The following is a 12,961-nucleotide window of genomic DNA, read 5'->3' on the forward strand; positions in this document are numbered from 1 at the left end:
ACAGACAGTGACCCAAGCTGTAAATCGAACCCAGGTCCCTGGCACTGTGCTAATCATTGTGCCACACCATTACCCCCCCCCCCCCCAGTGCACCAAGATAAACATCAATTGTTACCAGAGGACCGTCAACTCTGTGAAAGATGCTCTTTTTAGTCTGCTCAAAACTTTCTGCTCTTTTAAAACAGCTAGGAACTGTGGATGATCAATGTTGCAGAGGCCCATTCAAAGTTTAAGACTATGTGCTGCGGCGCACACTGAAGTTTGGGACAACTCTGGAAAGTCTCAGTGGGGAAAAGCCACTGTTAAGTAAGGTACTCCTGCCATAATATACCGAGCAGCTGGAAACCATCTAAATCCCTTGTGCTGTCTGCACCAGAGAATGTTTGGGCTGATAAAAGGCAAGTACCATTCGCGCCACACAAGTGCCAGGCAATGACCATCTCCAACATGGCCTCTGGTCACTGTCTGTGTGGAGTTTGCACATTTTCATGGGTTTCCTCCAGGTGCTCTGGTTCCTCCCACACCCCAAAGATGTGCAAATTAGGTTGATTGCCCAGGATCAATTGTCACTTAGTGTCCCAAGTTGTAAAGGTTGGGGGAATTAGCAGGGTAAATATGTGAGATTATGGGGATAGGGTCTGGTTAAGATGCACTGTCAGAGACACACTAGATGGACTGAATGGCCTCTTTCTGCACTGTAGGGATTCTATTCTATGATGAGAGAATCTGGCATTTAAGTCCATTACCATTGCCGAATCCTCATTATCAAGATCCTAGGGATTACCATTGATCAGAAACTGAACTCAACCGGCCATATAAATACTGTGTCTCCAAGAGCTGGTCAGAGGCTGGGAATTCTGAAGCATATAACTCACCTCCTGACTCCCCAAAGCCAGGCCACCATCCTCAAGGCACAAGTCAGGAGTGTGATGGAATATTCCACTTGCGTGGATGAATGCAGCTCCAACAACACTCAAGAAGCTCAACACCACCAAGGACAAAACAGCCACTGGATCGCCAACCCATCCTTCACCTTCAACATTCACTCTCTCTATCATTGATATACAGTAGCACCAGTGCGTAACATCTACAAAATGCACCACAGCAATTCACCAAGGCTCCTTCAACAGCACCTTTTAAACCCGCAACCTATGCTACCTAATAGTATAAGGTAGCGCATACCACCTGCAAATTCCTGTCCAAACCACACAACATTCTGACTGAGAATTATTCTTTCACTGTCACAGGATTCAAATCCTGGAACTCCCCAGCAGCACTGTAGGTGTACCTGCACCAGATGAATAGCAGTTCTAGAAGGCAACTCACCACCACCCTCTCAAGGGCCATTAGACTTTGGAAACAAATGCTGACCATGCCAGGAATGGCCACATCCCATGATAGAATGAAGCAAAGTGTAAAAGTAGGTGGTAAATATAGTCTGTAACAGCAAGTGTAGTGGGGCACCTCATATTGTATTGAAATAAACTGATCTATATTGCATTTTATGTGATGTTAAATTTGAACTTTATGTAATATACTTGTAAATATTTTATTAATAAAGTATGTTTTGGGGAAAAAATCTTGGCATGCGCTTATTACAATGATCCCGGAAACTTCCACAGTACTGCAATGCTGCACAGAAATTATACAGGCACCTGGAACAAGACTACAGAAATCCTGTACTCTGCTTGATTTTACTTAGGATTTCATGTTACCGTTATTATATCCTTTCTCCATCTTTACCTGTGGAAGACTCGCTGGAGTGATTTGCTATGAATGGAGGGGATAGTTCTGGTTATCAAATAATCCCACTGATACATAGGCTGGAATAGTGGATTTTTACATGATGAAAATGTCACTTGCATTTGTCATTGGCTGGGGTTTTACCAGCTCACCCCGCCTGTCGACCAGTGGAACAAGCCGGTAAAATCGCAGGAGAGCCGAGAAATCAGGATCACGCTTGATTTCTCGGGTCTCACAATTTTACAATAGCTGAATTTCTGGGGAGATCAGCCTCTCGCAGGAAATGTGTGAGAGGCTGAATAAATTATTCAAATTTATTATAATGTTTATTAACATGTGAATTGCGAGCCCGGCGCTGAATCGTCAAGGCTCGCTTGCCTTTCTGGCCTCACCGGGAGAGGTTCTCTCCAGCTAGGGAGACAAGTGCTCCCCATGAACGGGGAACAGTCATGTTGGCCTCACTGGTAGAACCGGAGGTCATTGAGGCCCCCAGGGAGACCTTGGCACTGCCAGACTGGCACCTCGGTAATGCCCACTTGGCACTGCCCACTAGGCAATGTCATGGGGATGGGACCTATGGGTGGGTGGGGCCTATAGGGGCGGGGCCTGAAAAGGCAGCCCGATCGTGAGGGGGAGGGCCCGCTGCCATTTTGCAGACGTTTGTTTCAGGGGCCCGCTGCCATTCTGCAGCGATTGGTGGGGGGAGGGAAAGGGGGCCCACTCCGCATTGCGAGCGTTGCGGGAGGCAATTGCAAGGCAATTGGTCTGGGGGGCGGTGGGGACTGCATTTCAAGTGGTGTGGGGCTCACAATCAACTGCGGGCCCCCACAATCGCAGAGGGGAGGGGGAGTTTGTTCAGGTTGCCTGTAGCAGCAGGGGCCTGACAGCTCTTTCTCTGTCAGACCCCAGCTGTTGGAATTGTGCATGTGCAGAATCAGAGGTCTGCACATGTGCAATAACTCCCTTTGCAAATGTTATTGCATGTGTGCAGACATAGAGGTCTGCACATGCGCAATAGATCTCTCTGCAGGCTGGCAGGTGAATTAAGCCCAGCCCACTGCCTGCAGCAGCTAGAAACATCTGAGCCCATATTTTCAATGTCCAAGTCCGTAAGATTGAGAGTGAAAACTCGCCCAAAAAACAGACCAGGAATTTTCTCATTTTCACACTTAGAAAAAATCTTGTAAAATTCCACCCATTGGGTCAGATGATTGACAATGTACACCAGATGTAGATTGATGGAAAGGAACCTTTTTGTTCATAAACAAAGGACGATTTCAAATAGGCCTTTAAGATGCAAATGATTTCCTTTAGCTGCTTTCTGCTCCTAGAGGAATCCAACAAGCCTATAAAACTGCAAAACTCTCACGCACACACACTCTCTCGCTCTTGTTTCCATCAAGAAAGAAATGAATTGTGTAACCATCCTGAAGAAAACACTAGTGATCTTACTTATTGCTATTTATTGGTCCTATGAGGTGCCTTGAAATGTTTTACCATGTTGATGGTGCTTTATAAATTAAAGTTGTTGTTGCACATTGAATGTAGAAGCCACAGGGAAAGCGAACATAGGTCTCTTGAATGGAAAAATGTCATCCTTAAAATATGCTTTAATGGTTTACAACATAACAGCACAATAATTTTTGTTCCATGTACCTTTTAAAAATATTCCCATAGTATTTTTATATCTGTCCCTTTATGTATTCGATTCTTTTGTTATTTTGGATAATTCTGCCACATGATGTATTTTCTATAAATGCCCTGTCCCACTGTTCAGTTGGATAGAGGTTTTGTGATGCTTTTCAAAGAAGATTATGGCGTTTTCTCAGTGTCCTTACCTGAAATTCTTCCCTCATGGACTGCAGAGGTTGAAGAAAGCGGCTCATCTTCTCGAGGGGAATTAAGGTTGGGCAATAAAAATGCTGGCTTAGCCAACCCATGTCCCGTGAAAGAATAATAAAAAAACCACCCAAAACAGATTAATTGGTCTTCCATCTGACTTGTAGTTTGTGAGGGTATGCCTGCTTGACAACTACACTTCAAGAGTAACAATTTGACCGTGAAGTCTTTGTGATGTCCATCATAAGATGCTTTATAAATCCAAGTTCCTTATTAAAACTTTTGAAATAATCAATTGTTAAAACTTAGCAGGAAAGACAATGAGAAGTCTACACTTAAAAATTAATTGATGTTTTCCTGTATTTTAAGATAATTTCCAGCAAATTTGGTATCATAATATATATGGTACAATACAGTTTGGCTGGCATTGCATTCAGTTGGAGGACGTCAGTTAAACTCTTTAACAGATTCAAAAATTGGTAAGGTTTAAATTGTCTGTTTCACTTGCACTCCAGTATGTGCTCAGGTTTCTTGCATTTGGCTATACTTTATCTTTGTTGTGTTCTCCAATATTCAGTCTCAGATCTTTTTGAAAATGTAATCTTACTAAAAATGTTAGTAAAATGATATCAGTATCCTACGAGTTATGAAATCTCCCCAGACTGGACCAAACGACTGTGTGGAATCGCACGTTGATTCCTGCTCAATGAAATCTATCATTAGTTCAAGATAACATTCCATGGCTGCCCATTTTTGAGCTGTGACAAACCGCGTAGCCCCTGAAAATGGGCACTACATAACCCAATTTCTAGCGTTCAGCTTACAACAAGTTTGGAATGGCAAATGTTTATGAAAATAAGCACCAGTAAATGAAATTAAAAAGAATAAATGCTGCAGGAAATAAAACCCTTGAGTAGGTATCAATAGCATGATTGTTCTTTATAATAACTGCAGTAACATTCCCCTTGGCAGATTTCTTCCTTCTTAACTGTTGACCATCTGGATTTGAACATGATGCACGTTCCCTGGCTTCAGTAGTTGTTACACTTAAGCGACCTTCAGCGTAGTCTGACAGGTCCAGCTGGCTATCATGGTAGCAGCCATCAAAAGCCATGTTTTGTGTCTGATTCAACCTAAAGGAATCTGAAAACTAAAAAATAGAAGTGCTTTTGTGATTATCACTAACTAGTACTGAGATACCTGCATAAGATTAGGTTGACTGTTGGGCCCAATTTTAACTCCGTGTTAGTGGATGGGTTGTGAATGGGTTAAAATTGGACCCTGTACAAAATTCAATAGTTCTTAAAAGCAATCTTCACATTTGCAAAAGTATTTACTGCAATGTAATTTATTAAATGAATCTTCAACAATGTAAAATCAAGTTAATATACTTTAAAATCAATGCAGTTTTAAAAAAAATCTGCTCCTTTCTTCCTATCAGTGTAACAATGGACTAATGCCTCCTGTGAGATGATATTTCTCCTCACCTCTACTTTTAATGGAAGACATTAAGCTTTGAACCCCTGTTTTGGATTCCCCATGAGAATAGCATCTACACTGTCAAGCCCCATCAGAATCTTATGCACTGCGATAAATTCATCTCATACTTCCAAATTCCAATGAGTATAGGCCCAACCTGCTCAACCTTTCCTCATAAGGAAATCTAGTGAACCTTCTCGAAACTGCTTCATGCCTCCACATTTATATCAAATGTCTTTTGATGCTGCCAGCCATTTCTTTTGCCCCAAAAAATCTTCAGGAAGGCTCAAATATGTCTTAGAAATAGCTATAGCCTTTTAAAGACCCACAGCTTTTAGCCTCCGCACCCCAACATATGTATCTTTTATGTTTGTGTAATCCATTGCCCATAGCCAGTCCAGTGCAATGTGGAAGTGAGAGACTACTTATAATTGAACTGACCATGGACATTTCTGTGGGATAAGCATTTTGCCAATCTGGCTAATTGGTTGCAACGAACTGCTGTCAGTTCCACTCACAGAGCTGTAGAATCAATGCTCGTTTCTCTAATTGGAGCAGACAAATGCAGTTTCTGAAGTAATCTATGTATGCCATTAAATGGCGGTGAATGTCACGTTTCTAACAATTCTCTCTTAAAATTACAGATGGAATGTCACAGGAATCAATTGTGACTCACTAAAGCTACACTGTTACAGTGGGAGAATCCTGCATAAATTCACCCCACAACGAATTTCATGTGCTGTATAGCTCATAAACAGTAAAACGTTCTTAATTTTATAATCCACATCTAATGGCAGAAAGTCATAAATTAATTTTTTAAAGTTGCTAACATAAATTATGTCCAACTTAAGGCTACTTTTCCTTGGAAAACTGCTGCACAGTTGCTTTGGAGTACAGTGGAATCTTTACAGACCATTTCAAATCAGATCGTTTTGCTCCAAAACCAAACTTTGAGACATGTTAGCATGCAATTTCCCTGACAAAATAGTTTTCCTAACCATAGAACCATAGAAAATTACAGCTCAGAAACAGGCCTTTTGGCCCTTCTTGTCTGTGCCGAACCATTTTATGCCTCGTCCCACTGACCTGCACTTGGACCATATCCCTCCACACCCCTCTCATCCATGAACCCATCCAAGTTTTTCTTAAATGTTAAAAGTGACTCCGCATTTACCACTTTATCCGGCAGCTCATTCCACACTCCCACCACTCTCTGCGTGAAGAAGCCCCCCCTAATATTCCCTTTAAACTTTTCTCCTTTCACCCTTAACCCATGCCCTCTGGTTTTTTTCTCCCCTCGCCTCAGCGGAAAAAGCCTGCTTGCATTCATTCTATCTATACCCATCAAAATCTTATACACCTCTATCAAATCTCCCCTCAATCTTCTACGCTCCAGGGAATAAAGTCCCAACCTATTCAATCTCTCTCTGTAACTCAGCTTCTCAAGTCCCGGCAACATCCTTGTGAACCTTCTCTGCACTCTTTCAATCTTATTTACATCCTTCGTGTAACTAGGTGACCACAATTGTACACAATACTCCAAATTCGGCCTCACCAATGCCTTATATAACCTTACCATAACACTCCAACTTTTATACTCGATACTCCGATTTATAAAGGCCAATGTACCAAAGGCACTCTTTACGACCCTATCCACCTGTGACGTCACTTTTAGGGAATTCTGTACCTGTATTCCCAGATCCCTCTGTTCAACTGCACTCTTCAGAGTCCTACCATTTACCCTGTACGTTCTTCTTTGGTTTGTCCTTCCAAAGTGCAATATCTCACACTTGTCTGCGTTAAATTCCATTTGCCATTTTTCAGCCCATTTTTCTAGTTGGTCCAAATCCCTCTGCAAGCTTTGAAAACCTTCCTCACTGTCCACTACACCTCCAATCTTTGTATCATCAGCAAACTTGCTGATCCAATTTACCACATTATCATCCAGATCATTGATATAGATGACAAACAACAATGGACCCAACACCGATCCCTGCGGCACACCACTAGTCACAGGCCTCCACTCAGAGAAGCAATCCTCCACAACCACTCTCTGGCTTCTTCCATTGAGCCAGTGTCTTATCCAATTTACTACCTCCCCATGTATACCTAGCGACTGAACCTTCCTAACTAACCTCCCATGAGGGACCTTGTCAAAGGCCTTGCTGAAATCCAGGTAGACAACATCCACCGCCTTCCCTTCATCCACTTTCCTGGTAACCTCCTCGAAAAACTCTAATAGATTGGTCAAACATGACCTACCACGCACAAAGCCATGTTGACTCTCCCTAATAAGTCCCTGTCTATCCAAATATTTGTAGATCCTATCCCTTATCACACCTTCCAATAACTTGCCCACCACCGACGTCAAACTTACTGGCCAATAATTTCCCAGATTTCTTTTGGAACCTTTTTTAAACAACGGAACAACATGAGCCACCCTCCAATCATCCGGCACCTCCCCCGTGAATACTGACATTTTAAATATGTCTGCCAGGGCCCCTGCAAGTTCAACACTAGCTTCCCTCAAGGTCCGTGGGAATACCCTGTCCGGTCCTGGGGATTTATCCACTCTGATTTGCCTCAAGACAGCGAGCACCTCCTCCCCTTTAATCTGTAAAGGTTCCATGGCCTCCCTACCAGTTTGCCCTATTTCCGTAGACTCCATGCCCGTTTCCTCAGTAAATACGGATGCAAAAAAACCATTTAGTATCTCCCCCATCTCTTTTGGTTCCATACACAGTCTACCACTCTGGTCTTCAAGAGGACCAATTTTATCCCTCACTATCCTTTTGCTCCTAACATACCTATAGAAGCTCTTTGGATTTTCCTTCACTCTGTCTGCCAAAGCAACCTCATGTCTTCTTTTAGCCCTCCTGATTTCCCTCTTAAGTAGCTTCTTGCACTTTTTATACTCCTCGAGCATCTGATGTGTTGCTTGCTGCCTGTACATTTCATACAACTCTCTCTTCCTCTTAATCAGTGTTAACATTGTGTGTATCAATTCTCCTTGGATGAGTTGGACATTTCTAGATCTGTGCTGCTACAACCTGCTGACCTGCCATCCTATATGATGCAGGTCTACTCTAGATCCACATTCCTCCGTGATGATGATTATTCCAGATGCAGATTTAACCATAAAATGGAGCAAACTGCCCTATCCTCACTACTGCACTTTAACTAATTCCTTCCAAGTTCCAAAAAGCAAAGTCCCATTCTCCTTGGCTCCCACACTGCTGGATTTCCAAGTCATTTTACGTAACTCGACTGATATTTGTCACCTCTCTTTTCTAGGTTCAGTCTCACTGCCTCTCTTTTGTGGACCCAATGTTTCATCATGGTACTCTCATTGCTTTTCTTTCCTGTTCTCATGTGACACTGACTAATCTTCATTGATTCAATTCTGCAGCTTTAAAAATTCTGCATTTAGCGTTGCTTTTGGCTGGTTTATCCACTAATACTAAAACTGAGTGCAGCCCATTCTGAGAGGACAAGGTGAAATGTGTTAAAGAAAAAATAAGTTACGTTAGTTGTCTTAAGTTATGATAGCTGTTTGTGAGCTGATGCATTAATAATGTTTTTCATTTGAATCCAGATGAGGTCTTAATTAACAAGGGTGGGGAAATTGATTGAATTTTATAGGAGAAAATTAGTTTCAGGTGTAAATATTAATATTGAATGGAACGTACAGAACTTTATTTGTTTTTGCATTTTGTTGAGAATGTAGATTGTAATGAGTACGCAGTTTATCTAGTCCCACTACTCTGCAGGTCCCCCCAGTAGTTTAAAAGTTTAATTCACTCACCAAAATAGCCAATTGTTTACTTTCACTACTGTTAGACCCAGAATAAAAGAGACTTTAACCAAGCCTCTTTCAACAAACTCAGCATGACTGATTTGTTACAAAATGAAACTTTAAAAAAAAACAAGTTGCAAGAACTGGTTAACACATAATTGGGCTCTGGAAGTATAACTAAATATCCCTTTTTAAAAATGCCCCAACACGTGCACTCACACACACACACACAAACAAACAAACAAACAACAAACAGATAGGGCCTCTGCAGTGATGGGTTTTGGAAGATAGGTTTTATAAAGTAAAGGGTAAGTTTTGCAGGGTTTCGCTGCTGTTGATCTGGAGCTCCTTTGTGTGAAGTAGATGTGCTCCAGTAGATGTCTGGTGGTTCTCACCATCATAGCTTCAGCATGGAGGAGAATATAGAGCTGGATCAGCTTTGCAGGTTTCCAAATGCAGAAAAGTTATAGTCAGCTGAGGATTCTCTGACTGCAGATTGATAATCACATGGAATTTTAGACAAGGTAGGGAGAGACCAAGTTAGAGGAGCCTTCCTTCTCGGTCTATTCCCCAAAACTGAGTTCAAAAGAATAGGTTGGAAACTTAAAGCTCCTCTGTCAGGTGATTTCTAGTAAATCACTAGCTTTCGCCTTTAAATCCATTTGCGGGGATGGGATATCCTCTGGGTTCCCACCCGCCTGAGCACACAATGTTTTAATGCTGAGGCAGACAAGGTCTCGGGTAGAAAGCCTGGCCTTGCCCCAATTGAGGTCGTTAAGTGTCCAATTAATGGCCCCTCAAGGACCATTCCCAACCAGCCGTAATTTTTAGACTGGTGGGAACATTGAACCTCTGTGGGGGAAGGCCAGAAAGAATCAAAGTTAGACCTTGGCTGGGAAGTGGGGGCAGAGGATGTGTCTGCATCAGAAGCTCCCTTCCAATGAGGAGGCACCCTTACCTTAAGGCCTGGTGACCTCCAGACCTCTTTCCCCACTGACTTCTCCCCGAAGATCCAGATCACCCCCTGGCGACCCCCAGCACGTCCCTACCTACCCGGCCTGGAACCCTTGCAATTACCTTGTCCTCCAGCTCTGGCACTTAGACTAAGGTAGGTTCGTATAGTTCCTCTTCTGTCCATTGCAGCGCTGTCACTACAGGAACTGGAGAGCTGCCAGCTTGGTCGGCAGCTCTCTAAGGCAGGACTTCCTCTCGAATAAAGGGCAGAAGTCCTGCCTGCACCTAAACAACGCTCATTGGAGCATACCTTGGAATTTAACTGTAGGGCAGTCAGGCGAACACATTCACGCTGAATCTCCCAGTGGCGGGAGGTGAGCCCTTGTCAACCAAAAAATTCAGGCCATGGTTTTCTGAACAGAATGTTGCCATTGTGAGAAAGATACTGTCATATTATTTGTCGAAACTATTAACGATTGTAATATCAGTATATTGAAATGCGCATACTGTATAAGGAAAAGCTCTTTACATAATTTGTGAAGTGAACATTCAAACATCTCTCCCAATCTCTCCCAGTCTCTATTTTGTATCCACATTTTTTGAAATTAATAATGTTCAATAATAATGTCATCTTACCTTCTCTCTCTGCTTCAATTTTTTTCTCTCTTCAATAGTGGTTAGATAGTTCACAGCCGCGTATTCAATTATAGAAAGGAATACAAAGAGAAAGCTGACCCAGAGGTAGATATCCACAGCTTTAACATAAGATACTCGAGGCATGGATGCATTCACTCCAGTTATAATTGTTGACATTGTCAGAACAATTGTTATTCCTTTCAATGGAAAAGAAAGAAATAGATGTAAGTATTGTTGATGGTATGAGACAGACCACAGTTAAAAGAACTTAAGCCCTTCATTCCAATCTGGATCAAGAGGAGAGAATGGATTGGTCACCCATCTGTGGCCAGAATCCCCAATTCTATTGGGATTTTGCTGCTTTTTTGACAATCCATGATGTTAGCAGATAAACAATTCTAAGCACTGCCACCAGCAGTAGCTCAGAAGGAATGCAGCCCTGAATCCTGAGTTACCAGAACTAGTGCTATTGGAAATATAAAACCTCAACAAGTTCAAGATTACACTGTCAGGAATCAACATAAAGTATTATGGGAGACACGGTAGCACAGCGGTGGCACTGCTGCCTCACAGCGCCAGGGACCCAGGTTCAATTCTGGCCTCGGGTCACTGTCTGTGTGGAGTCTGCACATTCTCCCCATGTCTGCGCGGGTTTCTTTCGGGTGCTCCAGTTTCCTCCCACAGTCCAAAGATACGCAAGTTAGGTTGATTGGCCATGCTAAATTGCCCCTTAGTATCATGGGGATTAGCGGGGTAAATGCGTAGGATTACGGGAATAGGGCCTGGGTAGGATTGTGGTCGGTACAGACTCGATGGGCTGAATGGCCTCTTTCTGTACTGTAGTGGTTCTATGATTCTATGATAACATTTTCGGAAAACATTTTAACGGGCTTTTTCAGAAGAAGTGCAATGAACCAAGCTAAATGTATAACATGGAGTTAACTTAAATTCAGAATTATGCACTAACATCAAAAGTTAGATAATTTGGTTTGGGTAAAAAAACACATGGAACTTCCTCAATGCCACTTACACCAAAATGGCACAAGTTTTTGTGTTGACGTTGCCAATGGGAACTTACACCTAAATTTCCAGCAGTGCATATGTATTTGATTAAGTGACACTAGAACAGTGTCATCAGTAAAGATAATTGTGAGTGGGCTGCTTACTTCTGTTTTGAGGCCTCACTCTCACAGAGCTGTTGCCTCCCTCCATTGTTCCTCTTCCTCTCCATTACTATGCAGTACAGGGGTATGGCCATTGGGAAAACCATTCCAGTTGCTTGGTCCTTCTCAGCATGGGGGAGCACAAATCCAAAAAGGTTTTGTGTCACTGAGACTGACAGCACTTTGATTAAACCTGGTGCAGGTCTCAACAATACAAAATTAAATCACAAATAAAATGGTCATCAAACTCCAGAAATATCAGGTGCACCGATATCCAGTGACCAGGCATTTTGCAACTAAACGTACACATTTAAATCAACACCAGCACATTACTTGCATAAATGCACGGAACAGAGCTAAATAAACGAGCAAAGAGTTCCAGGGAATGTGTCACAAAAGTAGCACAAAAGATTGAGGGAACACATGTATAGCTCTTCTTTATCTCGAAGACCCCCTAAATATATCATGATCCGTATTCGAGAGGCAAACCTCCAACAGTAAACTGATTTCCATTCTCTCACTCTTGAACTAATGTCAAGAAATAGTCATAAATGGTGAAACAATTCCAATTATTTGAACCCAGCTGAATTAAGGGAGTAAAATCTATCCAGTTTCTGGTGTAAGCATACAGCACAAAATAGTGATAATTTGGTACTGACTCGCACTAAATTGTCCATCCCATTAATTGTGATAGTGGAAAAATTGGCACCAACACTGCAGAAAGTTCCCCTGTGAGGTTTAAGTCTAAGCAAAATGTTGTGCTTTTCATCAATCTAAGAGTACTTCAATCTGACATTGGCCATTTTTCTATTCCCCACTTTGATGTCCACAAGAAAAAACACAGAGAAAATAAAAGTAATTTACCCAGTGAAACCCGAGCTGGGACTGCTCTTCTGTCAATCCAGAAGGAAACCCAAGATAGCATGACCATTAACATGGTTGGAAAGTAGGTTTGTAAAAGAAAAAAGAAAATGTGCCTCCTTAGGATGAAATTAATGAACAATCTGTTGTACCAACCTGAGGAGAAAACAAAAGTTACAATTTGGGTAAAACTTCCTCTCATGGTTTATCATGAATAATCTTCTACCTCAACCGCACTTTACACCCAATCACAAATCTCTCAATTCTCTTAGTGCCCAAAAATCTATTGATATCAGCTTTCAGTTTGCACAACAGGTGAGCAGCCAGGGCCCTCAGAGGTGGAGAATTCCAAAGATTCTCAACCCTCTGAATGAAGAAATATCTCTTTGTCTCAATCTAAAATGGTTGCCCCTTGGCTGGAGACACCAGGGGAAACAATGGGCCCGATTCTCCCATTGCGACCCGCAACTTTTCTGGCAGGTCCAGTCGG

At 42.3% G+C, this 12,961-nt stretch overlaps 1 protein-coding gene across 1 annotated transcript in view; it reads right to left on the reverse strand.

The window, feature by feature from the left end:
- Positions 1-4,429: 4,429 nt before the first annotated feature.
- The window catches only part of LOC144506160 (gamma-aminobutyric acid receptor subunit rho-3-like), a 36,120-nt gene continuing 27,588 nt past the window's right edge, over positions 4,430-12,961 (reverse strand). Inside the window, exons 6-8 of the mRNA XM_078232002.1 lie at positions 12,475-12,627; positions 10,448-10,644; positions 4,430-4,732 (exon numbers count right to left, since the gene is read on the reverse strand). Of these exons, the coding sequence (XP_078088128.1) occupies positions 4,430-4,732; positions 10,448-10,644; positions 12,475-12,627 (653 nt within the window). The remainder of the gene's footprint in view (positions 4,733-10,447; positions 10,645-12,474; positions 12,628-12,961) is intronic.

Source organism: Mustelus asterias, chromosome 17 (genome assembly GCF_964213995.1).
Source record: "Mustelus asterias chromosome 17, sMusAst1.hap1.1, whole genome shotgun sequence".
NCBI classification, from domain to species: domain Eukaryota; kingdom Metazoa; phylum Chordata; class Chondrichthyes; order Carcharhiniformes; family Triakidae; genus Mustelus; species Mustelus asterias.